This window comes from Candida jiufengensis (assembly GCF_024610255.1).
Source record: "Candida jiufengensis strain CBS 10846 chromosome Unknown scaffold5, whole genome shotgun sequence".
Classification (NCBI taxonomy): Eukaryota; Fungi; Ascomycota; class Pichiomycetes; order Serinales; family Debaryomycetaceae; genus Lodderomyces; species Lodderomyces jiufengensis.
Genome location: NW_026261558.1, coordinates 324714 through 349863, shown reverse-complemented (window position 1 = coordinate 349863; position 25150 = coordinate 324714). Strand labels below are relative to the sequence as shown.

General features: G+C 26.2%; 11 protein-coding genes across 11 annotated transcripts; 6 read left to right on the top strand and 5 right to left on the bottom strand. All coding sequences in view use genetic code 12, as the record gives it.

Moving 5' to 3' along the window:
• Window positions 1–14: 14 nt before the first annotated feature.
• KGF54_001580 (uncharacterized protein) lies at window positions 15–539 on the bottom strand (the record flags this gene model as incomplete). Its single annotated transcript, XM_051761965.1, has 2 exons — window positions 15–461; window positions 537–539. 2 exons carry the CDS (start codon window positions 537–539, stop codon window positions 15–17), a joined length of 450 nt encoding a protein of 149 aa, XP_051621118.1.
• Window positions 540–1030: 491 nt separating this feature from the next.
• KGF54_001579 (uncharacterized protein) lies at window positions 1031–1819 on the top strand (the record flags this gene model as incomplete). Its single annotated transcript, XM_051761963.1, has 1 exon — window positions 1031–1819. The coding sequence occupies one exon, from the start codon at window positions 1031–1033 to the stop codon at window positions 1817–1819; it is 789 nt and encodes a 262-aa protein (XP_051621117.1).
• A 480-nt stretch (window positions 1820–2299) lies between these two features.
• KGF54_001578 (methionine aminopeptidase) lies at window positions 2300–3412 on the top strand (the record flags this gene model as incomplete). The annotated part of the gene is made up of 1 exon (XM_051761962.1): window positions 2300–3412. The coding sequence occupies one exon, from the start codon at window positions 2300–2302 to the stop codon at window positions 3410–3412; it is 1113 nt and encodes a 370-aa protein (XP_051621116.1).
• Window positions 3413–3484: 72 nt separating this feature from the next.
• On the bottom strand, window positions 3485–4273 carry KGF54_001577 (uncharacterized protein; the record flags this gene model as incomplete). Its single annotated transcript, XM_051761961.1, has 1 exon — window positions 3485–4273. One exon carries the CDS (start codon window positions 4271–4273, stop codon window positions 3485–3487), a length of 789 nt encoding a protein of 262 aa, XP_051621115.1.
• A 198-nt stretch (window positions 4274–4471) lies between these two features.
• CCT6 (chaperonin-containing T-complex subunit) lies at window positions 4472–6151 on the top strand (the record flags this gene model as incomplete). Its single annotated transcript, XM_051761960.1, has 1 exon — window positions 4472–6151. The coding sequence occupies one exon, from the start codon at window positions 4472–4474 to the stop codon at window positions 6149–6151; it is 1680 nt and encodes a 559-aa protein (XP_051621114.1).
• Window positions 6152–11147: 4996 nt separating this feature from the next.
• CZF1 (Zn(II)2Cys6 transcription factor CZRF1) lies at window positions 11148–12314 on the top strand (the record flags this gene model as incomplete). Its single annotated transcript, XM_051761959.1, has 1 exon — window positions 11148–12314. One exon carries the CDS (start codon window positions 11148–11150, stop codon window positions 12312–12314), a length of 1167 nt encoding a protein of 388 aa, XP_051621113.1.
• Window positions 12315–12985: 671 nt separating this feature from the next.
• Window positions 12986–14983, top strand: KGF54_001574 (syntaxin-binding protein; the record flags this gene model as incomplete). Its single annotated transcript, XM_051761958.1, has 1 exon — window positions 12986–14983. One exon carries the CDS (start codon window positions 12986–12988, stop codon window positions 14981–14983), a length of 1998 nt encoding a protein of 665 aa, XP_051621112.1.
• Window positions 14984–15035: 52 nt separating this feature from the next.
• On the bottom strand, window positions 15036–16427 carry KGF54_001573 (RuvB family ATP-dependent DNA helicase pontin; the record flags this gene model as incomplete). The annotated part of the gene is made up of 1 exon (XM_051761957.1): window positions 15036–16427. The coding sequence occupies one exon, from the start codon at window positions 16425–16427 to the stop codon at window positions 15036–15038; it is 1392 nt and encodes a 463-aa protein (XP_051621111.1).
• A 710-nt stretch (window positions 16428–17137) lies between these two features.
• GDH3 (glutamate dehydrogenase (NADP(+))) lies at window positions 17138–18505 on the bottom strand (the record flags this gene model as incomplete). Its single annotated transcript, XM_051761956.1, has 1 exon — window positions 17138–18505. The coding sequence occupies one exon, from the start codon at window positions 18503–18505 to the stop codon at window positions 17138–17140; it is 1368 nt and encodes a 455-aa protein (XP_051621110.1).
• Window positions 18506–21760: 3255 nt separating this feature from the next.
• KGF54_001571 (sorting nexin 1) lies at window positions 21761–23653 on the bottom strand (the record flags this gene model as incomplete). Its single annotated transcript, XM_051761955.1, has 1 exon — window positions 21761–23653. The coding sequence occupies one exon, from the start codon at window positions 23651–23653 to the stop codon at window positions 21761–21763; it is 1893 nt and encodes a 630-aa protein (XP_051621109.1).
• A 902-nt stretch (window positions 23654–24555) lies between these two features.
• On the top strand, window positions 24556–25122 carry KGF54_001570 (uncharacterized protein; the record flags this gene model as incomplete). Its single annotated transcript, XM_051761954.1, has 1 exon — window positions 24556–25122. The coding sequence occupies one exon, from the start codon at window positions 24556–24558 to the stop codon at window positions 25120–25122; it is 567 nt and encodes a 188-aa protein (XP_051621108.1).
• Between the last annotated feature and the right edge of the window lie 28 nt (window positions 25123–25150).

Genomic DNA, 25150 nt, shown 5'->3' with positions numbered 1-25150 from the left:
CTCTAGTCTTAACATTATATACCTAATCTTTTTTCTATTTCATTATGCACATCCATTGAATTATTTCCATTATTGTATAATCCATTAGGATAAACATCATTCCAATCTAAACTCATATCATTTCCCATTAAAATATCCTTATGCATAGAATCACAACCACCTAAAACATCAGGTTTAAAATCAGTATTTTCTACTATTGATAATTCCATTGTTCTTTTTATTGGTTCACCAGCTCCAAATAATCTTCTATAAGTTTCTAATCTTGTTTCATGTTGAGTTTGATCCCAATTTGTTATACGAGATTGTAAAGGATGTAAATTATTTATTCTACTTGATATGTTTTGTGGTCCTTGCTGATTATGTAAAGTTTCTGATAATGATGGAGTATTTGTTGATGGGTTATTAAATTGAGTTGATGAAACTTTTGATTCTTTTGAATCTTGTGGAATTATTCTTAATGACTATACATAAAAGTTAATATATATAATAATTTTAATCGATACCAGATAGGATAGTATCACTATAATTTAACATACCATTGTACCTTATTTGTAGTGAAATTGTCTAAGATATTAAATTGACTTATTTAGGTAGAATGGCAAAACTTATACTATCAATATTTCTGGTACATATTTTTTTCTTTTGGTGATAATTTGAAAGAGAGTAGAAATTATATACACTACCATACAATTATCAAATATCAATTAGCTTCATTATATCAATGGACATTCGATACAATTTACATTATAAAGAGTTAATCATATTAATAGTCTAGCTCCTACGATCTAGATAAGGGTTATTCGTCTTGGGAGTGGTGCATTATTCGAAGCAAAATGTAACATAATGAAATTAATATAAATTCAAGATCTGTATTTTGATTTACAACATATCATAGAAACATGAATTCAAGCATTCCAAAATAAAATTGATGATATATATATAAAGATCCACTTTCTTGTTTTTATTTTTTCAAAAAATTTCTACAATCGAAGGTCATTTGAATTTGAATTTATCAACTTCTAAGGTAAAAATGTTGGACAACGCTGATCAAATAAATAAAGATATATTATTAGAATTAACTGAAACAAATATACCATCAATTAGAAATAATGAAAATTTACCAATAATTATGGATGAAGTTTTTGATACAAAAGGTAAAATTAGAAATGTCAGTGAAGCTACTACTTTACGTGAAGCATATGAAATGATTACATTAGGTTCATTTAAAAATCAAATTGAGTTAGTTGAAGGTGATAATGATCAACAACTCTCAGAATCAACTTCAGCGGAAGCCAAATTGTCTTCAGAGCCAGTAAACAATACTGAAGATACCAATAGTTCATTAGATGATGACAAAGATGCTAATTCAAAAAAAGGTGCTACTGGTGTTCAAGTGGGCGAATCAAGTTCAGATGAAGAAGCCAACGCGATATATGAATTTAAGATTAAAAGAGGAAAGATGATCATCAAACTTCCTAAAAACTTTTTTGATGAAACGAAATTAGGTAAATCTACATCAAAACATCATAAATTTGTTAAAATCTTTAAAAAATCCAATGACGAATATCAAATTTTGTCAGTATCAGGCATGAATTTATCTGCGGTTTCTAATGACAAAGCTAAAAAATCTAGTTCAACAAGTTCAAATGTTAATTCACCTTTAACAAATAAAGGTCAAAAACTAAGAAGAAAAACTGCTAAAGTTATCGAACCAATTAAAAATAAATTAAAAAGTTCAAAATCAAAGAAATCTAAATTACAAATTTCTGAACCATTTGATTTTAGAGTAGTAGGTGGATATGGTGCTCCAAATGTTTAGTTTAATTTTTTTTTTCAATATGATGTATATAAAATTTAATGAAAGTAATGTCTCTATTTGTAAAACAATCTCAAATTAGAGTGTTTTTTAATTGCTCTTTAAATATCTCTTATTTAAAAAATTTGGCTGCAAAAAGTGAAATAAGTCAAAAATAATTTAATGTCACAAAATCACATTTAGTCAGAAGACCAAATTTTATTAAGCTTTAACATAGAAACTCTTCCTCGACGCTCCATTATCAACTAGCTTACTGAACTATTTGCTAGTCTTCCAGCTATATGCGTAGCACCGACTACATAATGTCTCGTCAATCTACTTGAAAGTCCTATTGAGTAACTTTAGAGAAAGTAATAAAATTCCAACCGAAACCAAATAGTGAAAAAAAGAAAAGAGCAAAAAAATTTATACATTAATAATAATTATTTCAAATATACAACAACTTCACTCATTGAAAAAACACAATCTATAGCTTTTATAATAATGACAACTATATGTGCAGCTCCACAATGTGGTAAAGAAACAGAATCAATGTTGAAATGTCCAGTATGTTTAAAAGATGGAATATCAAATGTATTTTGTGATCAAAATTGTTTTAGATCAAGTTATGGAATTCATAAAGCTATTCATAAATCAGAAGATGGTGAACCATCATATATTCCATTCCCAAATTTCGAATACAAGGGAGATTTAAGACCTCATTATCCATTATCACCAAGAAGATCAATACCAAAACATATAAAATTACCTGATTATGCAAAAGATGGTAAACCATATAGTGAAATTAAAAATGATAGAATTGGTAAAATACCAACATTGTCACCAAAGGAAATTACAAAGATTAAAAAAGTAAGTAAAGCAGCTAGGGAAATATTGGATATAACTGCAAGTTATATAAAACCAGGTATTACAACTGATGAATTAGATGAAATTTTACATAAAGAATGTCTTAAAAGAAATGCATATCCTTCACCATTAAATTATTATAATTTCCCTAAATCATTATGTACTTCTATAAATGAAGTTATTTGTCATGGTATACCAGATAAAACAAAATTAAAAGATGGAGATATTGTAAATTTAGATGTTACTATTTATTATTTAGGATTTCATGCAGATTTAAATGAAACTTATTATGTTGGAGAAAAAGCTACTAGTGATCCAGATACTGTACGATTAGTAGAAACAACAAGAGAATGTCTTGATTTAGCTATGAAAGCTTGTAAACCAGGAGTTGCATTTAGAGAATTAGGTAATATAATAGAAAAACATGCATCAGAAAATAATTGTTCAGTAGTAAGAACTTATTGTGGTCATGGATGTGGAGAATTATTTCATTGTCAACCAAACATTCCTCATTATGCTAAAAATAAAGCTATAGGTATAATGAAACCTGGACAAGTTTTTACAATTGAACCAATGCTTAATTTAGGAACTTATAAAGATTGTACATGGCCAGATAAATGGACCTCGACTACTTTAGATGGTAGTAAATCTGCTCAATTTGAACAAATGTTGTTGATTACTGAAGATGGTGTTGAAATTTTAACCGCAAGAGATGAAAAATCACCAGGTGGTCCAGTACCTAGAATATAAACTACATCCACATAGTTTTGAGAATTCATAGATAAGCATAAGCATGAAAAAAATTATTCATTAATTATTATGTTATAGTATCTCTTTATCACTTATTAAAAGATCTATCAAAGTATTCTCAATTTTGTTTATTGAACTTTCAAAAACTTGTAATTTCTTCTTAAATGAATTATTACCTTTTGAATTTATTGAATCATCAAATATACCATTATATATTGAAATACCAGGATAATAAGATTGTAACAAAATATAATTCTCATATAATTTTTTCATAAAATTATAATCATTTAAAGTTTCTAAATTCTTAAATTTTCCATGAGTATCAGTTGAATTTGATATAACCATTCTCATTATTTCCCCTGTACAATCAAATAATCCCATTAAATAATCTGCTTTATCTATCATTGGTGAAGTTAATGTGGGTGCCCACAAAAGAATAATATCCAGTTCCTCATTCAATATGTAAGTGACAACATTTTCTATTTCTTTTAGGTCATTTGTTATTAAATTTATTAATTCTATAAACCTTTCATATTGTATTAATTCCAGATGATATTTATAACAACAGAACGTGAAAAATTCAATCAACTCTTCAATTGCTCCAGATATTGTACCCCTGAGTTGAAAATTATCATTAAAATATATTTCATTAATTGTTATTAAATGTTCTCTTATAACTATTAAATACTCTATTAGTTCTTTTTTTAATTGAACTTTTTCTAAATCTCTATGTATAGAAAATATACATTTTTTGGAATAACTTGTAATTTCTCTACAAGATCGTATAACTGTTTCTCTTTCATCTTGTTTAATTCTTAAACTATTTCTAGCTGGTAGGAAAATATCATCTTTATAACTCATTTATTTAGTTGTTTCAAAGTTTCTTGTATTCTAAATAATTCTATTAAGTTCGTGTAATATTATTTTATTCACATCTAAATCAAACAAAGGAAAAAAAAAATTAATTGAAAAGTTCAAGAAGTTTTAATATTTGCAACAACAATATTAAGACAAATTATTCCTTCTATTACATCTTTAAGTTGTATTTTTACATAAGCAATGTCATCATCAATTCAATTGCTTAATCCAAAAGCAGAATCATTTAGACGTGATCAAGCATTACAAGTAAATATAAGTGCAGCTCAAGGATTACAACAAGTTTTATCATCAAATTTAGGTCCAAAAGGAACCCTTAAACTTTTAGTAGATGGATCAGGTGGATTAAAATTAACAAAAGATGGGAAAGTATTATTAACAGAAATGCAAATCCAACATCCTACTGCAGTAATGATTGCAAGAGCAGCAACAGCACAAGATGAAATTACTGGTGATGGTACAACAACAGTTATATTATTGGTTGGAGAATTATTAAAACAAGCAGAAAGGTTTATAAGTGAAGGAGTACATCCAAGAGTTATAGTAGATGGATTTGATATTGCTCGTGAAACAAGTTTGAAATTTTTAGATGAATTTAAAACTAAAGTGGAAAATTTTGATCGTGAATTTTTATTACAAATTGCAAGAAGTTCATTGATTACTAAAGTAAATAATGAATTAGCTGAAATTTTAACTCCAATAGTTACTGATGCAGTATTAACTGTTAAAAGTGATGATCATCCATTAGATTTACATATGATTGAAATTATGACTATGCAACATGGAAATTCAAAAGATACTGAGTTAATTAAAGGTTTAGTATTAGATCATGGTGCAAGACATCCAGATATGCCTAAAAAAATAAAAAATGCTCATATTTTAATTTTAAATGTATCATTAGAATATGAAAAAACAGAAGTTAATTCAGGTTTTTTTTATTCATCAGCAGAACAACGTGAAAAATTAGTTGAATCAGAAAGAAGATTTGTAGATGCAAAATTGAAAAAAATAGTTGAATTAAAAAATCAAGTATGTCCAAATAATGATTCAGGATTTGTAATAATAAATCAAAAGGGTATAGATCCAATGTCATTAGATGTATTAGCTAAAAATGGTATATTAGCATTAAGAAGAGCTAAAAGAAGAAATATGGAAAGATTACAGTTGATATGTGGAGGTGAAGCTCAAAATTCAGTTGATGATTTATCACCAGAAATTTTGGGATTTTCAGGTTTAGTTTATGAAAATAGTATTGGAGAAGATAAATTTACTTATGTTACAGAAAATAAAGATCCAAGATCAGCTACAATTTTAATTAAAGGTTCAAATTCTCATATTTTACAACAAACAAAAGATGCAATAAGAGATGGATTAAGATCAGTTGCTAATGTTATAAAAGATAAAAGTATTATACCTGGAGCAGGAGCATATTGGTTAAGTTGTAATAATTATTTATTAAATGATAAATCAATATTAAAAGGCAAAAACAAATCAGGTATAAAAGCATTTGCAGAATCTTTATTAATTATTCCAAAAACTTTATCACAAAATGCAGGTTTAGATCAATTAGAAACTATTTCTATATGTCAAGATGAAATAAATGATGGTCATGTTGTAGGTATAGATTTAAAAAGTGGTGAACCATTAGATCCATCAATTGAAGGTATATGGGATTCTTATAGAGTTATAAGAAATGCTATAAGTTCAGCTACTGGTATTGCTTCAAATTTATTATTATGTGATGAATTATTAAAAGCTGGAAGATCATCATTAAAAGAAGGCGGTGGTCAAGGTGGTCCTCCTGGTGGAGCACCTGCCGGAATGCCTCCTGGTGCTGGTGGAATGATGCCAGGAATGATGTGAATAATAGATAGTTTAATAATTATAATGATAATGAAAAATTATAGATTCTGAAGTACTTTTATTCAATCTTTTATCTTATTTGTGAAAAGCGAAGATTTATCAGTTAAGAGAAAAAGTGAAAAAACTTGGACTACCTCTTTAAATTGTGTCAACATAGAAGTGACGACCAAAAGGAATCATTTTGGTTTATGCACAAGTTAAAGATCAAAAACTTGACTTGATGAAGAATAAAGATATTGAGAGGGATAATCATTCAGCCGTTCAACATAACATAAAGATGTCTGGACCTTTTTTTTTAATTTCTAGATCAATGTACAATTAGTAATAATTATTCTCAACATAATAAATTTATTCATGTTAAAAATGTTAAAATTAGATAATAGTAATTGCCCCGTAAAAATTTTTTATTCATCTGTTAATTTTTGGTGGTTTTGCTTTTCTGGAGAACTTCGTGATTAACTTAGTAAATAAAAGTAATGATCTAGTAAGTTCAGGCGTATTAGATCGTATAACGTCTATTGTAATCAAATGCTCACTATTAGCGTAAACTAGAGGCTGTATTATTGTTCTACTTAAAATGAGACAAAAGATGTTTAATGTTTAGAATCTATTCAGCATGCTAAATTTACTAAAAATTGATCAAATCAAATAGAATATGATATACGAACTTAACTTTCATAAAGTATGTACAATTTAATAAAATTTTAAAACTAAGTTTTGTTAAATTTTAAAAAGTTTAAGCGATATTGAATAAATTTCAAAGTAACCTTTTTTATTCTTGAGGGGTAATTGTTTAATCGGTGATAAATAGTTTTTTGACACACATTTGATATAAATTCTAATCTGAGACTAGCTTATAAATTAAAGAAAAGCATTGATTTAGCAACTGAGTTCCTATGTGATCATCGAATTAAGCTCATTAGAAATCATTGATGTCTTATTAGATAATCGGACATAATATGAACACAAAAATACAAAATTTAACTCTTTAATACGTGACACGTAAAAACTTTTAAATTATTGGTTTGTAAACCTATTGTTGAATTAACAGTAAAATTGTACATCTTATTTATCATTAATAACAATTAATAACAATTTAGTATTACATAATATTCATACTAACCAATTCAAAGCAGTAAATTTGATTAGTTTTCTAATCATCTTAATATCATAACTACAAAAATGCATATGAAAAATTAGACCCTCTATATAATTTTGATAGAGCTTTAAAATTTGAAATCATGGATTGGAAATGAATTTATAAGATCTTAGTTCAAAAGTATGGAAAAATTTAATTATCCGATATTTTTCTAGATCATATGTAAGTTTCTGTAATTTTATTTGATTTACAATATCTAATTTTTGTAAAATTGAAAAAAAAATTATTGTTCAAAACAAAGCGATTCATTTAGGCAGTTCGTTTTTTTTTAATTCTTCGTTCCTGAAAGTAGTCATAAACTTGAGTTTTATGTTGACTTCTTCTTCACCATGAATAAATTTAAGGTGGTGAAAGTACCTTAATTGACATCACTACAAGGTTAATATCCTTCATAACGTCAACTTGATTCGAATTAGTTTGGTCTAAAAAAATGGAAAAAAAAAGTTAGGAGAAAGGCGAGATTGCCTTAGGTACGTTTCAAAATTAAAAATAAAAAAAATTAAAATAATTGGCGAGTCTTGCATAATTAGTATGTCAGGATTTTTTTTATAATCTAAAAATAATTAAGATAACTTAGTGTTTGATTCAAACATACATAGGATAACGGATAAATAGGATCACTATAGAACAAATTCAAAAATTGGTTTAGTTAAAAGTTTAAATATTTAAATTAGCCTCAATTATGTAGAAATTCATTAATTTAAAAAAACTAATTTTTTCAAAATACATGCTAAGGCGTTTAAATTAAATTGAAAATTAGATCGTAAATATCAGTAAAAAAATGGATAAACCAATTTAGGAAATTAAGCATTTTTAATTTCAAATTATCATAAACTCAACGATATTAAGATAAAGTTTACATTAGATTAATTGTAGAAAATAATTGAAAAATCCATGTACAAGTTTGAACAAATCGGCAGAAGAAAAAAATTATAAAACATAAGAGGGGTCATGAAATTTTGAATTTTAATAAATTATTGAGTTTCAAGTTGACGTTAATATCTTACATTTTGGGCAAAAAAAATAATTTTGAAATTCATTAATTATAAAATAAAAGAATTTAAATATAGATCTAAAATAAGAGACCAAACCAGATCCAAATTATGGAGTCGAAAGATCTGTACCTAATATTAATACATCGAACACCCAACTCCGAATTACTTCAACTCTCTCATATTACTTTCTTGTAAAATTTAATTTAACATATGAATAGAAACTCGATAGATATTAATTAATAAATATAAGCCGTATGACTGATGATATAAATTAAAAAAATCCATTCTATAGTAATAATAGTAATATATGTATAATAACTTAGTTTGCTATAAGGCAAATATTTTTTTTTAATAAAGATAAACACAAAACTATTATATACAGGTATTATGAAAAAATGTGTAATTAATTGGTAGCTTTGTTTGATTATGTCAATAAATTTACTTTTAACTAATACTTTAATGAATTCTTGACATATTAATAAATATCAAGGGATAACCCCTAATATAAAATTAAATAAATAATTAACCTTTTAACTCTATTACAAAATGATGTCAATATTCCACCTGAAATGATTTTATTTCTTATAGCATCTCTGAACCAATACCATAATAATATATAAATAGACCAGTTAATATAATAATTAATAAGTTACTCCGCTTATTGTCTCTTATTTTTTTTTTAATTTCTTTAGCTTCTATTGATTATTAAATCTTTTTTATACATTATACATACAAATTTGGTTATAATTTTCTGATTATTATTTTTCTCTCTATGTATAAATGATTAAATTCAAATGTTGTTGCCCCTAAAATTAATTAATTAATCTTTCTTAATAAAAAAAGTGAATACAAATATAATTTTCAATATTAGTTGTTGTTATAGTAAAATTTATTATTGCAAATTATTTAATTCTATTAAAAATTAAATTAAAACAAAAAAAAAAAAAAAATAATTTATAAATATAAATTTACTTCGTTCCACATTTAAATTTATTTATTTATTTATTTTCACGACACTTAAATTTTTACAAAACCAAAACAAGATTAAAAGATCAACTTTAAATCTTAAGTTACTAAAGCTTTCAACTTTAACTTATTAAACACTTGTATAAAATTGGTAGTGGAAGAAGAAGAAATACGTTTAATTTCGTATTTCATTTATTACAATATACTTAATTACACATATTAATCACATTCATTTTTAAATCAAATCTTGAAATCTAAAACTTCAAGATCTTAGATTCGTCAGTTTATTTAACAACAACAATATAATCAAAAGTCTCGACACTAACAGGTTGGATCAAATCATCATTCATTTTAACTAAATTGAAGATACTAAACATATCATCAGTCTTTGCAATTTATATCATCAATTAAGATCCGTTTAATTTACTAATAATCTCATCAATTACAGAGCTAACATACATAAACGTACTACTCCTTAAGAAATTATTAATAGAATCATCAATCCTTAAAAACTTTTTTTTTTTCAATTACACATTTTCATCAAATTTTAAAGTTTTGTTTATCTTTTTCGATACATTTTACAATTCAAAAACTTTAAATTCAAAAATTCAAATTTCAAATAGTAACAACAATTTCCTTAAATTTTGTTTTTTTCTTAATTAATAGTTTTTGGGGTTAAAAGGATTTGTTTTAAATATTTACACATTTTTTGAAAAATCAATAACAATTATCTGCATAAATCATAGCAAAGTTCATTTAGTGTTGATATATACTGAAGTGAATTTTTTGAGAGAAAGAATATAAAGTCAACAGCAAATCTTTATTTTTACGAAAGATTTAATTACGTTAATTCACCAAGTCAATCTAATTAAATTTAGTCATTCATTATTGGGAGTTAAAATATAATCCTTAATTTTCAAGATCCTTAAGAAAAAGAAAAGATAAACTCATCAAATACCAATTAAAAATTAACAATAAGGTAGTATCTTCAATAACTTCAAAAAGGGGAAAAGAAAACGATATTTATACATTATTTTAAAGCAAGATTATTACTTTAGTATTTTGACTTTTTGCATTTGATTATTCATTACAACCCCATTTTCTTATTTTACTTCATTGATAAAACAAGAATCATTTAAAAACTTTGTTAAAATCATAAAATCCAAGTTTAAACTTATTTACCACAAGACTACCAATTGTATTTTACACATTTTTTGATTATAATTAATAAATTTAAATCAATTTGCATTTAATTATAATTAATTATACATTAGATCTTCAACTTTAAATTAGACAAAAAATTTTAAAGATCGATTTGTATTGATTTGAAACAATTTGAAAAAAGTAGTTTGTTCGGAAAATAAATCCACAAATCAACTATACCAAATAAATCTTACTACCAATATTTTTTACAAATTTAAGCACAAGATACGAGGCTATTTGAGAATCATAACCAAGTAAAGTATCAATTACAAAAATTATTAAAAATCAACCCCCCTTACATACAATAGAATTTATTTTTTTTACTTTACAAGAAAACAGAGTTTTTTTATCCTGATTACACTCAATTACACTATATTCATATTAAAAAGTTTAGAAGTATAGACATCTGATACAATAAACTTTTTATATAAATATAGAATCAAGGATAGCTTTTTAAAACAAATCCTATTCATATAGAGAATTTTTTTACATTATTTAAAGTTTCGATTACAACTGATCAGAGGTCTTTTTCAATTAATTTTTAGTAACTTTTTTCATCAAAACAATTACACATTTTTAAACCAAAATTTTTAAGTGCACATATAACTTGTTTTAGTGCTACACATTTTTTCAAATAAAATATTCCTCAAAATTACTTAATTTGATTTAAAATATGAATTCGTTATCTAGTAGTAGTGATAATAATAATAATAGTTTATCAAATAAATCACAACAAAGCACCCCACAACAAACAAATTCAACTACAACTTCTCATTATTCTTCAATACCTAAAGTTGAAGGGGGTTATTCAACTTATTCAAATTCAAATAATAATACGAATGGAAATAATGGTAATAATCATCCACAAAGATCATCAACTTATGTACCGAATTTAAACAATTCAAATCAAGATAAACAAGATAATCAACAACAACAACAACAACAACAGCACCAACAACAACCACAATCATCTATTTATCATCAATATCCTCCTCAACCAGTAAATTATTTTTCACAAGATGTGTATAATCCAAATTCAAATCATCAACTAAACCAACAACACCAAGGAGATTATTCTCATTTACAAGATCAACAATATAGCATACAACAACAACAACAACAACAAAGACCAAATCAACTACTATCACAACAACAACCCCAACAACCCCAACAACCCCAACAACATCCAGCACCTGTCCAACAACAACAGCAATACCCAGCTCCAGATTTAAATTATCAAAATCCTCACGCCAATGATCAACAACATCAACAACATCCACAAAATTGGGGTGAATATAATCAACCACCATTAAATCCAATAAGTCCTAAATCAAAAAGAGGCGGAAAGAAACCAGGTAGAAAACCAAAAAATAAAGCAAATAATATAAATCCAACAAATGATTATCAACCTCAAAATCCAACTCAACAATTACCACCACATTTACAACATCCACAACAACAACATTTACAACACTTACCACCACATCAACAACCACCCCATTTACAACAACTTCCACCTCATTTACAACCTCCACCACACTTAACTCATCACAATCAACAAGAACTTCATGATCAATCGCCTCCTAACTCAAACAAACTCATTACTAAACGATCAAGAATGGGATGTTTAACTTGTAGACAACGTAAGAAAAGATGTTGTGAAACCAAACCTAATTGTACTGAATGTTCAAGGTTAAGATTAAATTGTATTTGGCCAAAACCTGGTACTGAACATAAAAATAAACCAAAAGATCAAAAAGATGATGAAAATACTATTGATCATGAAATTTATGGAAGGATTAAAGTTTTGAGAGGGATTGTTGAATATAGATCAAAGTAAGAATTCATAGGTTGGTCAAATATTTCTTGCCAAAATTAGATTTAAAATTAGAGTTAAAAAAGACATGAAATGGTTTTAATCATGATCTTATTAAAATTATTAGAAAAATTATTCATTTCGTTTGTGTACTTATTTTTTATCCTTATTATTATAATTAACATTAAATTAAATAAATATTGAATCGTATTTATTGTTTTGTATTATATAGTTATTTAATGTATATAATTAAATTAGTTTTGAATATTTTGGTTGTAGGATCGTAGACTTCTCTTACGGTATAAATTACCACTTAAAAATTTTTACTACTACTTAGCTAAAAAACTTACAATTGGAAGAGAATTCGTTGTACTTCAAGCTCGAATCTTATCAAGGAATTGAAGAGCAGTGTTTGATTCATAAATCCATAATCAATATTATAGTCTCTCTCTGAATTAAGTCAGTTTTACTCGTGCTTAGTTTCCTACCGCCTTATTTAACATTAAACACTAACAAAATTCAAATTTAATTTCCACAATACTGTATAGATAATTTTTTGACAACCAAAAAAAAAAACAATATTATGAACACCAAAACATAGAATTATCTCAACAATATTATCAATTCCATACAAACAAAACTAATTCAACCTCATTAATAGAGCCTATCATATCACAAAACAGAGATCAATCATAATGTCATTAGAATCATTCAGTCTAAGAGATAAACAAATCTCACAATTAGAAAGAATGCTACATTTAAATAAAGATGGTTCACCAGATTTAACATTAGCATCAAAATCAGAAGAAATTATATGGAAAGTATTAATATTAGATGAAAAATCAAGACAAGTATTATCTTCTGTTTTAAGAGTTAATGATTTATTAAGATGTGGAATAACTGTACATTCATTAATAAATTCCAAAAGATCAAATTTACCTGATGTACCAGCTATATATTTTATTGAACCAACTATTACAAATATTAATATAATTTTACAAGATATTGAATCTGATAAATATGAATATTATTATATAAATTTTACATCAAATATATCAAGAGATTTATTGGAAGAATTTGCTAAAAAAATAGCATTACTGGGGAAATCAAATAGAATTAAACAAGTTTGGGATCAATATTTGGATTTTATTGTTACTGAACCAAATTTATTTTCTTTAAATATGAATGAAATTTTCACAATTTTTAATACTTCAACAACTCAAGAAGATACAATACATCAATTAGTTGGCAAGATTGCAGATGGATTATTATCTTTAATTATTACTTTAAATGTTATACCTATTATACGAGCTCAACAACATGGACCTGCTGAATATGTAGCACAAGAATTAGATTTAAAATTGAGGGAATATATCACAAATTCAAAGTCGTTGGGACAACTGGATTCTTCAAATTTAACTCAAAGACCTGTTATAATATTATTAGATAGAAATTTTGATTTAGGTTCAATGTTTGCACATTCGTGGATTTATCAATGTATGGTTAGTGATGTTTTCCAATTGAAAAGAAATACAATCAAGTTAATAAAACCAGGTAAAGAAGAAAATTCAGAATCAACAACAAAAAATTATGATATTGATCCTCGTGATTTTTTTTGGAATAAATATTCTCAATTACCATTTCCAGATGTTGTTGAAAATGCAGATGTTGAATTAAATTCTTATAAGCAAGATGCAAAAGAAATCACAAATAAAACAGGTATAAGTTCATTAGATGATATCGACCCTAATGCAAATGCAACTGCAAATATTCAACAAGCAGTTGAAAAATTACCAGAATTAACTCAAAGAAAAACTACTTTAGATATGCATATGGATATTTTATCTAGTTTAATTAATGAATTACAAGCTAAAAATTTAGATACATTTTTTGAAATTGAACAAAATTCAAATGATCCAAAATCAATAAAAGAATTTTTAACAATAGTTGAAGAGAATTCCAAAATTGATAATTCATTAGATAAATTGAGAACTTTTATAATTTTAATTTTGGTAAATGATTTAAGTACTGAATATATTAAAAATTTAAAAAATCAACTAGTTACTAAATATCCAGATTTGAATTTATCAGCATTAGAATATATTTTAAAATTTAAAGAAAACTCAAAATTATCAAATTTATCAAACTTGGGAAATGATAACGACTCAAATCATCAAAACTTAAATCATAATCAACAACAACAAGCATCAGCTTTATTAAGTGGATTATCATCAAAATTATATGGTTTAACTGAGGGAAGAATATCTGAAGGTATAAGTTCAATAGCATCTAAAATTAAAAATTTTATCCCTGCAAAAAAATTATTACCAATAACTAATATAGTTGAATCAATAATGGATCCTACAAATTCAAGTAATCAATCATCAATACAATTAACTGATGATTATTTATTTTTTGATCCAAAATCAAGAGGTGGTGGTCACTCAAAACCTCCAAAAAGACAAAGTTATTCTAATTCTATTGTTTTCGTGATTGGTGGTGGAAATTATTTAGAATATCAAAATTTACAAGAATGGAGTAATAGTTATTCTGGTGGTGGTGGTCAATTAAATAATAGTAATGATTTGAACAAATCTAGTGATGGATCAAGTTATAAAAATATTATTTATGGATCTACTAATATTTTATCACCTACTGAATTTTTGAAAGAGTGTGAAAATTTAAACAATTAATTAGATTATAAAAAAATTTTTAATATTAATACATTAATATATATAATTATTTTTAAAGGAATGATTTAGTTTCATTTAAAATTTTAGTAGATCTAGATGAATCTAAAAATAATAATTCACATTCTTCAATATCTTGTAAATTAATTTCTGATCTACCAGAAGTTTGACTTAATATACCAGCAGGAGTTAATAATTGTAATGAATATCTTAAACTTGTCTTGAATCCATTTTCAGCTAATTTATTTAATGCTTCATCACTAAGATTTAAATTTTCTAATTGTGCTCTCTTTTGTATAATAATTTTAATTTCTTCTTGATTATATGGTAATGTTCTAATTATTAATAATCTATCAATTAAATCTGGTGGACATCCATGTGGTGCTTTAAAAGTTGGATCATCTGATCCTTTTACAGTAGTTAATCCTCTATTTGATGCTAATATAACTATTGGTGCAATTGAATTTTCTAAAGCTTTATTTAAATATGTGAAAATTTCTAAATCTAACATGTTTACTTCATCAATAAATAATACACCAGGAATTAATTCAGCAATACCTTGATCAATATATTTAGATACAATTTTATTAACTTCCATTCTTAATTTATCTGTAATTTCTGTTTTTTTAGGTTTTAATAATTGTCCCATCATACTTAATACATCTTGACCACCTTGAGGTCTTGAATTAGCTACATCTAAATCATGTAATGTAACATCTTGAACTATTTCCTTTTTTTTATGTACTTCACCTTTTGGTAATGGTACATATTCTTCAGCTTCTAAATCAAATTCAGTAGCATAAGCATCTGATCTACCAACTCTTTTTACTGCACCAGTGTTTGATTCAATATATATTACATCACCAATTGATACTCTTTCCTTTTGTAATGATTCATAAATACTTGGATCTAATCTTAAATTCTTGGTACCTTTAGCAGTCTTTAATCCAACAATAACATGACTTATTGTTTTACCATAACCACCAAGAGGATTTTCAGCTTCTTCTGGAGTTAATTCAATCACTTCACCTTCATAAACTTCTTTAGTTTCTTTAATTCTTAAACCAATTGCCTTTCTAAAATTTTCCATTAATGCACTTGTCTTTTTAACTTCAGCACTATATAATTCAGATCCAACTATTGGACAGAAAGGTACTTTAGGTCCTAATTCTTGTGATACAGCTAATGCTAATGCTGTTTTACCAGTAGCTGGTGGACCAGCAATTAACACTGCTTTTCCAGACATCTTTTTGGATTTGATTAAATCAACTATTATACCACATGCTTCTCTGGCATCTTGTTGTCCTATGAATCCTGACTCTATTGGTTTGGCAATTCCATGTTCGTTTAATCCAAGACCTTTTATATGTGTATGTGTTGCTGTTCTATTTTCTTTATTAGTTGATGAATTGTTGGTGTTTTCATTTACTTCACTTATTTGAACCATTTTGTACTATGTGGTGATGTTATATCTGTTATGAAAGTATATCAGGATGGTGTATGTAATTGATTGACTGATTCTATTTTTGAGTCTTTACGTATTGTCGAGGATGAGGTATAATCAATGATGAATGACTTACAATCTAATGGTGATGTTTTTTTTCAGTTTTTCAAATTACGATGTTTTGTGGAACTCTTTAGTATTTTTGTTAGTGCGATAATCTATACGAGAAAGAATATTAAATTTTAAAATTTGACACCATTTTTTTAAGACAACACCCAAAAAGTCTCATACAAATTACATTCAAAATCCTTTAAATAGTTGGAAGAACAAGTTCTAATAAAAGTTTAAATAAATACTGAAAATTTGAAACGTACTTTTGGCATTACCTTTAAAAGAGACACTAAAAGAAATTCCAAGTTTCACGCAGCTGCGAAAAACAGTTGAAATAGTTACAACATTATATAGTAGCCACTAATCACAACAAATTTTTAAACTTTATTTGTTTTAAATTTCTTATAAAATTATTAAAATATATATCTATATATAATATTTGTATATATATTGAATGTAATATTTCTTGTCTATGAAAATATTTTAAATTTTATAACTTAATTGTAAATATATTTAGTTTAAAGAACTGAAACCTCATTGAATTCATAAAAATTCACTAAAACCTTTATTTTTGACTCTCTCTCTCCTATACTAACAACAATTTAAAAAACTTCACCTTGATCAAACATAGCATCTGCAACTTTAAGGAAACCAGCAATATTAGCACCTTTTAATAATGATGGTAAAGTTTCTTCTCCTTTTTCAGTTGAATATTTTTTAGCAGTATCATAACAATTTTCAAAACAAGTTACCATAATATCTTTTAATTTTGCGTCAACTTCTTCAGCAGTCCAATTAACTCTTTGAGAATTTTGTGCCATTTCTAAACCTGATACAGCTACACCACCACAATTTGCTGCTTTACCTGGTGCATACCATACACCATTATTTCTATTTGATTCAAATACTTCAATTGCTTCTTTTGTTGAACCCATATTTGAACCTTCAGCAATAAATTTACACCCAGAATCAACTAAATGTTTAGCTTCATCACCACTAACTTCATTTTGAGTAGCTGATGGTAAAGCAACATCAACTTGACCAACTTTAGTCCATGGTCTAACACCAGCAATATATTCAACTTCATTTGATCCACTAAAAGTTTTAACTTCATCTTTAATAATTTGTTCTAATGATTTGAATTTTAATTTAGCATCAGCAATTGCATGAATTTGTTCATCAGTAATACCATTTTTTGAAATAATTGTACCTTTTGAATCAGATAATGATACAACAAAACCACCTAATTCATTAACTTTTAAAGCAGCATATTGAGCAACATTACCTGATCCTGAAATAGCAACTCTTTTACCTTTAAAACTTTCTTTACCACCACTAGCTTTTTCAATCATTTTTTCAGTATAATAAACACATCCATAACCAGTAGCTTCTGGTCTAATTAATGAACCACCCCAACTTAAACCTTTACCAGTTAAAACACCTGCCCAATTATTTTGCATTTGTTTATAAGCACCAAATAAGAAACCAACTTCTCTACCACCAACACCAATATCACCAGCTGGAACATCTGTATCTGGACCAATATATCTTGCTAATTGTCTCATAAATGAAACACAAAATCTTCTAATTTCAGCATCGGTTTTATCTTTTGGATTAAAATCTGAACCACCTTTACCACCACCCATTGATAAACCAGTTAATGCATTTTTAAAAATTTGTTCAAAACCTAAAAATTTTAAAATTGATAAATTAACTGATGGATGAAATCTTAAACCACCTTTATATGGACCTAAAGCAGAATTAAATTGTACTCTATAACCATTATTAACTTGAATTTCTCCCTTATCATTTTCCCAAGTAACTCTAAATTGAATAACTCTTTCTGGTACTGATACAACTGGAATAACTTTTTTATATTTTGGTTGTTCTGTAAATAAAGTAGAATCTTGAACTGCTGATACTAATTCATCATAAGCTTGTTGAAATTCTGGTTCGTGAGGTAAGACCATTTTGTATATATTAATAATTAGTTATTAGATAAGATAAGTATTTTATCAATTGATGATATGAAAAGATAAAAGAATATTGAAAATTTAAAAGATTATAAATTATAAAATAAATATAATGGAATTAGATTAAATATTTATATAACTTATAATTCATTATAATCTATCACTAAATATAAAATATTAATCATCTCTTGATAAATAAATAATAATTTAATCATTTAATTTTAATTATTTAATCAAAGAATATTATAATTGGAAAACACCTTTCTTTTTTCACAATATTATTATAATAATAATTTTGTCAAAATTTCATTCTATTACACTAAATCAATTTTACAAACACTAAAGTCAAATAGTAAATCTTTGCCCAATCATAGCAATTATTGATTAAGTTAGTTTACTTAAAATTTTATGATTTAATTTTTCACTTGAAACTTTAAATTTTTTGCCCTAAATCGGCCCATTCAATATTTGAAACTTAACACCAATGCTCAAGATTTTTCAATAAATGTTTTATTGTTACGAGACCGATTTCGTAATTGCATTCTTATTGATCAAAGATATATTACTCGAAGAAGTAGTTGTTCATGGTTTGTATGTCATCAAATTTTCAGAGATGATGTCAGATGATACCAAATTTTTAGTAGAACTAATTTTTTTTTTTTATTTTTTTTCACATTCAAATATAATTTTTTCACTAACAAAATACCAGAGGCAGCTTAAAGCTAATATCTATTTGCATTAATGAGCATAATCAATACAGCTGTCTCAAAATCTAATGATTTTATTTTAAATAAAGTCAGCGTTATGATTAAATCGGTAAGGTAAAAAAAGAAATCCTATATCATCAATCGAAAATTGTATAACTCCGTTCATAATCAATATCGAATAAGAGAACAAAAACTCTACTTCATTGAATGGCCCATTTAAATGGCAAAATGAATAAGAGCATTATGACAGGTAATTAAGAAAAAAGGAACAACTTTCTATTCTTTTAACTCATATTATTTCTTGTGCTTGACGGAATTTTCCGTATTAAATATTTCAAATTTAGCGAATCTTGTGACTAAGCAGAACTTTAGTTGGGACCAAACAATCTTAATTATTAAATAGGATGTAGAACAATTGTAAGGCAATGACAAACCATTCTTTTGAATATTGAGATATTTTGCAATGGATGTATACTGTCTTTCGCTAGTTTATTGATTTTGATCCCTGATGCATAAAGTTTTAAACTCAAAGGCGATTTTCGTTTCATCTGTACCTTGAAATTTAAAAAAAAATAATTCAGCTAAAAGTTTAAACTTTAGTTTCAAAAAATAGATCGATTTTGATTAAAAAATTCGATTGGTTATAGATAAACTCCAATTTAATATAATATTCTATGATGACGTCTATTTAATTATATTCTAATAATATGATTTCTAATTTTCAATTTTGCGAGCATTGTTGAATTATAATATAAAATTATTATTTCGTTTCGGACTAATTAATTTTAATTTCAGAGTCAATTGAAATTTATTTTTTAGCTATTTAGAAATCCGATAATCGAACTTATCAGTCTGGATTGAATTATAATTTTTACTGTAAATTATTCAGAATGAAGTAAATTTTTCCGTTCACATTTTTATTGGTAATTAAAGCCCTTTATAAATTTCCTATTTTAATTTACTTGAAACAGTTTCTAGTCCCGTATTTTTTTACATGAAACATTTTATTTAAAAACTGGTTATTTTGAAACATGTGATTTTAATATATACATTATATAAAACTCTATATGGCTGGTACCATTTGTCCAATTTGATCAAATTTAGGTCTGATATACATTTTTTTTTTGATAGTTAGTAACTTGATCTTCAATGTCAATATATAACCGTGATTACTTTGTTCCAAATAAAATCAACAATAACCGAAACTTAAGTAGTTTGTACAAGATCAATAACCTTTAATTTGAATCATTATAGCACCACTAGAACAGCTTTCCAATTGTATGAGACCAACGCTCAATTGGTGCACACATTTAGATTTCAACTCCAAGAATTTGTGTATATTTAAAGTACCTTTTTATATGTCTGACCAGTATATCGATATCTCGTTGACATAAAACCTCTTATACTAGGTCCTTTGATCTTGAAATTAGTACTTAATAATTTAATTCCTGATTAAAAAGTTGTTAATGTAACAATGTCAAAGCACCTGATACAAAAATTGAAAATAAAGAATCATTTTAACTGATCAAAACCTTGACAATGAATGAACTTTGTTAATAATGTTAATCAGCTAAAAAAGTAAATGAATAGTCACTGGCTCAGTAACTCAAAAAGTTCTCTGTATTGTTAGGGGAAGTCTTATTGTAATTTATAGAGCCCATAAAGACCAGACTCTCTCGGTATTTGTAAGGAAAGTCTTATTGTTATTTATAGAGCCCATAAAGACCAGACTCTCTCGGTAATCGTTCTCAATGTTTTATTGACGTATAAAGAATCAATAAAAACCAAGTGATGCCAATTTGTAAATTGTAATTGGCAAGTTGTAAATGTCATCAGTATTTATTTAGTGGTATGTTGTATATTGTAGTTGGTGAATAGTAAAGTGTGAGTTCAAGAGTGTTAATTTTTTCATTATTATTCAAATTGTCCTAAGTTTCAAAATAGACAGTTGGATACAAAAACAGAATTTTTTGATTCAAGTCTGAATTCACAGCTCAAAATCCATTAAAATTAGCCAGAATCAATATGATTTGACTAATTCTTGTGAATTCCGAATATCAATTAATATTTCTTTGATTAAATTGCAGTTTTTTATTGAGCTTATTATCTAACGATAAAAAAAAAAAAAATGTGGTAATATATAACATTGACGATATTCGAGAACCATCTAATGATCGACTTTATTGACTAATGATAAAAAGTAAAATTAAAAAAGAAACACACATTTTGTTTTCTGGTATGTTTTTTTTTTCTTAATTTCGACATGTATATTTAAATTTTCTATATACTATGTAGTTCACTTTTAGTGACGGAAGTTTAAGGATCATAATTACAAATTGCACATAAAAGGAAAAAAGAGCCGCACCTTCGATTTCAGAATTAATCAATACCATTAAACAAGTTATGAAGATTGAATTAGAATTAATCAATACCATTCAACAAGTTATGAAGATTGAATTACACAGAAAAATCAGATTAAAAAATACAATTTAGTATGACATCGTAAAAAATTCCACTTATTGATTCCTATACATATCTTCATAATTTAAATAATATGTTTTTGATAAAAAGTTTCATATAATTCAATAGATTCCTTTTGAGCTTCAATAGAACTTTCAATATAAATTTCAACATTATTTCTAAAATCATCAATTCTACCCAATTCAAATTGTTGTAATTCAGTCTTGATTGTAAAACTTATCTCATCAAATTCCTTTTGTAATTGTGATTGTCTTTCTTTTAATTTACCTATCTCGAATGATCGTTCACTAGATATTGGTTGTTTTTTGGAAAGTTTTTCAATTTGAGATGTTATTGTTGTTAACAGTTGATGAATTTTAATTCTTGTTTGAAAAACATAATTTATTGATTCTATTATTCTCAAATATTCTTCAATTGTATATCCTATAGTTAATTGATCTGATAGATTCAATCTATCTAAATTATCTTTTACTTTAAATTCAACTTGACTAAATGCATTCAATAAATCACTTGTTGTTTTACTTATCTCAAATGTTGATAATTGTTCTAATGTTATTGCTATTTCTTCTAATATTGTGACCATGTCCAGTCTTTGATTACCTATTAATTCTATAGTTTTGGAAAATTGTTTTAAATTAAATTCCAAATCATCAATATAGTTCTTTTTGTCAATGAAAAATTGATCAGGTTCTATATATTTATTTGATATTGAAAATAATGAACTCATAAACCCAGTAGAAGCTATAGCTGCATTTGCCGCCACTGTAGCAGCAGATGAAGTTGCATTATGATTTTGATTTTCATGTATTGTTGATTCTTCTAATCCACTATCACTAAATACACCTTCATTATCATTAGTCAAAAATGAAACAAATTCTGGGTCATTACATAATTCAGTTCTATTATTTATATTATTGAGCATTTTTTCCAAAGATACTTTTCTATGTTCTATTAGTTTCTCACTAAATCTTCCTAATATACTTTGTTTTGAGGGTGGTGGTGGGATGATTCTACCTGGATGATTTGATTGTAATTGATGATAAAGCCATCTAAAATCTCTATATCTTCTTGTAACTTCAACTGATTCAACTTTTGGGAAATGTGATGACTCGAGGTTCTTGTTTCTTGTTCTTATTGTATATACTACGTGAGCTGTTGTAATATCACCAACTTTCATTGGATCTCCCACCGTGATTTCTAATTCATTATTATCTGGTGTTTTCTTTGGTGATTCTGGAACTTTTATTTGTTCATTTTCGTTATGGTTTTTATCAATCTTCTCATGTTTGTCCTCCTTTTTTTCTTCGTTATCTATTGATTTTTCTGATAATTTCCTATTGGCAATACTTAATGGTCCTATCAAATCTTCAGTTTTCTCTTCTTCTCCTTTAAGATGTTGTACATTAGTTTTTGAATTAAATCTTCTGGGTCTTACTGCTCTAAATTTTTTAACATTTAATGATTTTTGTGGGGATATAATTGATTCTTGATCCAGATTTATTACTTTTATTGGAGAACCTTGATCATGAAACAATTCATCATTTTCTTTAATGTTGTTGGTTTTTGATTTTTTTGTTGCCAGATTTAATAGATCATCTTCTTCTACTCCGCTTGTTAAATCAGATATTAATTTATCTTTTAATTCCTTACGTTCTTCAGCTTTTAATTCATGTATTTGTTCATCTTCAGTATTAAATGCTGTATTACTTCGTAGAAATGAACTATCAATATCATTATTATCATTATAATCTTGTGGTTTCTTATCTTCGAATGGATTGGAAAATGGATCATCAATTGAATAAGAATTAAAGTCACTAACTAATGGATTGATTGAACTATTAAATGTACTTGACCCTAAATTTGGATTATAATCATTATTTGAATCATCATTACTATTTATATTATTAGAATCTGATGGTAATTCATCATCCCAAACGGATTTTGTTAGATCATCCATATCTTTCTGGTACAGTTAATTGTATGATGTTGTATTATTTGATAATTTGAAAAAAGAGTCGGCTTTGTTTTAAGTTCACGTAATCTTTTTTTTCTATAACATTTTTCCATACATAGTTAATAATATTTACTCTTATTAATACAACAATTATAAAACAAATCAATGAAACAAAGTTATTATTTAAGAGCTTTGATTAGAGACGATGGTTTTTACAAATGGCAAGTAGATCACTGTGACTCAAGAGAGTAAGGTAGAAGTATGAATCCAAGTCATTTTTTGAATCTTCGACTAACTAAACGTATGTTTTTAATGGTTCATCACCTTTAACTCCTCTTTCCAAGACTTTCAGTGGAATTAGAAATGGCAATAAGCAATACTTATAAATACATCCTTTTTTTTTGACACACTACTATAAAGATTTTAATTTGTGAAGTCAATGTTGCTTTACCTGCATTCTCAGGTATAGATATAAAGAGGGAATGGTTACTTCAATATTTTCTTGTTTGAGACTTTCTAGTCTAGTATCACAGATTCAATAATCTTTTGTTTGTTACACAGCCAAGGACAATCCTTTGACAAAGTCAATGTCTAACCTAGCCCCAAGTTGATGACTATGTTCTGGTGCATGATATAGATGCGTACTCAATTTTTGTTACTAACTCACGTTACGTCTTTAAACTTCCGTTTCATATTCAGATAATCACTTTATTTGCTATATCCTTACTTTGGTGCATTTAATAAATGACATTTTAGCAGAATTATGCATCTATAGTAATCCTAATAAATGAATAACTACAAAATCTATAAATAGAGAAATGGTTGCAAAAAAAAAGAAAATTATGAAACAATTACTCAATTATTTTTACCAAGGAATTGAATTAATCACTCACAATTACTAAACCATGAAATTTATTACTACTTTATTATCATTTACTTTTTTAATAGTTCAAACATTAGCACAACCAAGAACGCTTAATTTATTTGCAAGAGTATTAGATTCAACACATGAATTAGCTGAAAAATTACAAAATGCAACAATATATTTTGATTCAAGTGAACCTGGATCAAAATTATTACAAATTTTACCAAATGATGCAACACTCGATAAAAGAGAAACAATTGAAAGTGAATTCTCATTTGATGAAGAACATGTAAGAGATATTTTTAAAATTATTTCTGATAACGATAGATTAGAATTAAATAATCAAGATGATGTATTACAAATGACTACTTCTTTTGTTCAACCATTGATTGCTTATTTAATCGATATAAAGAGTAGTTTATTAGATAAATTATTACAGTTTCTTGGTATTGGTGGATTGAGTGCTGTTGAAAATGTTAGAAATGAATTAAAACCTTCATATAATATTTTAACAAATCAATTAAAAGCAATTGGTCAAAAATCGATACCAATTGAAATTATTGCAAGAGATCATCATAATCCTTCATTTGAATTCAAAATTAGATAAATAGGTGGAACAAAAACATAATTGTCGT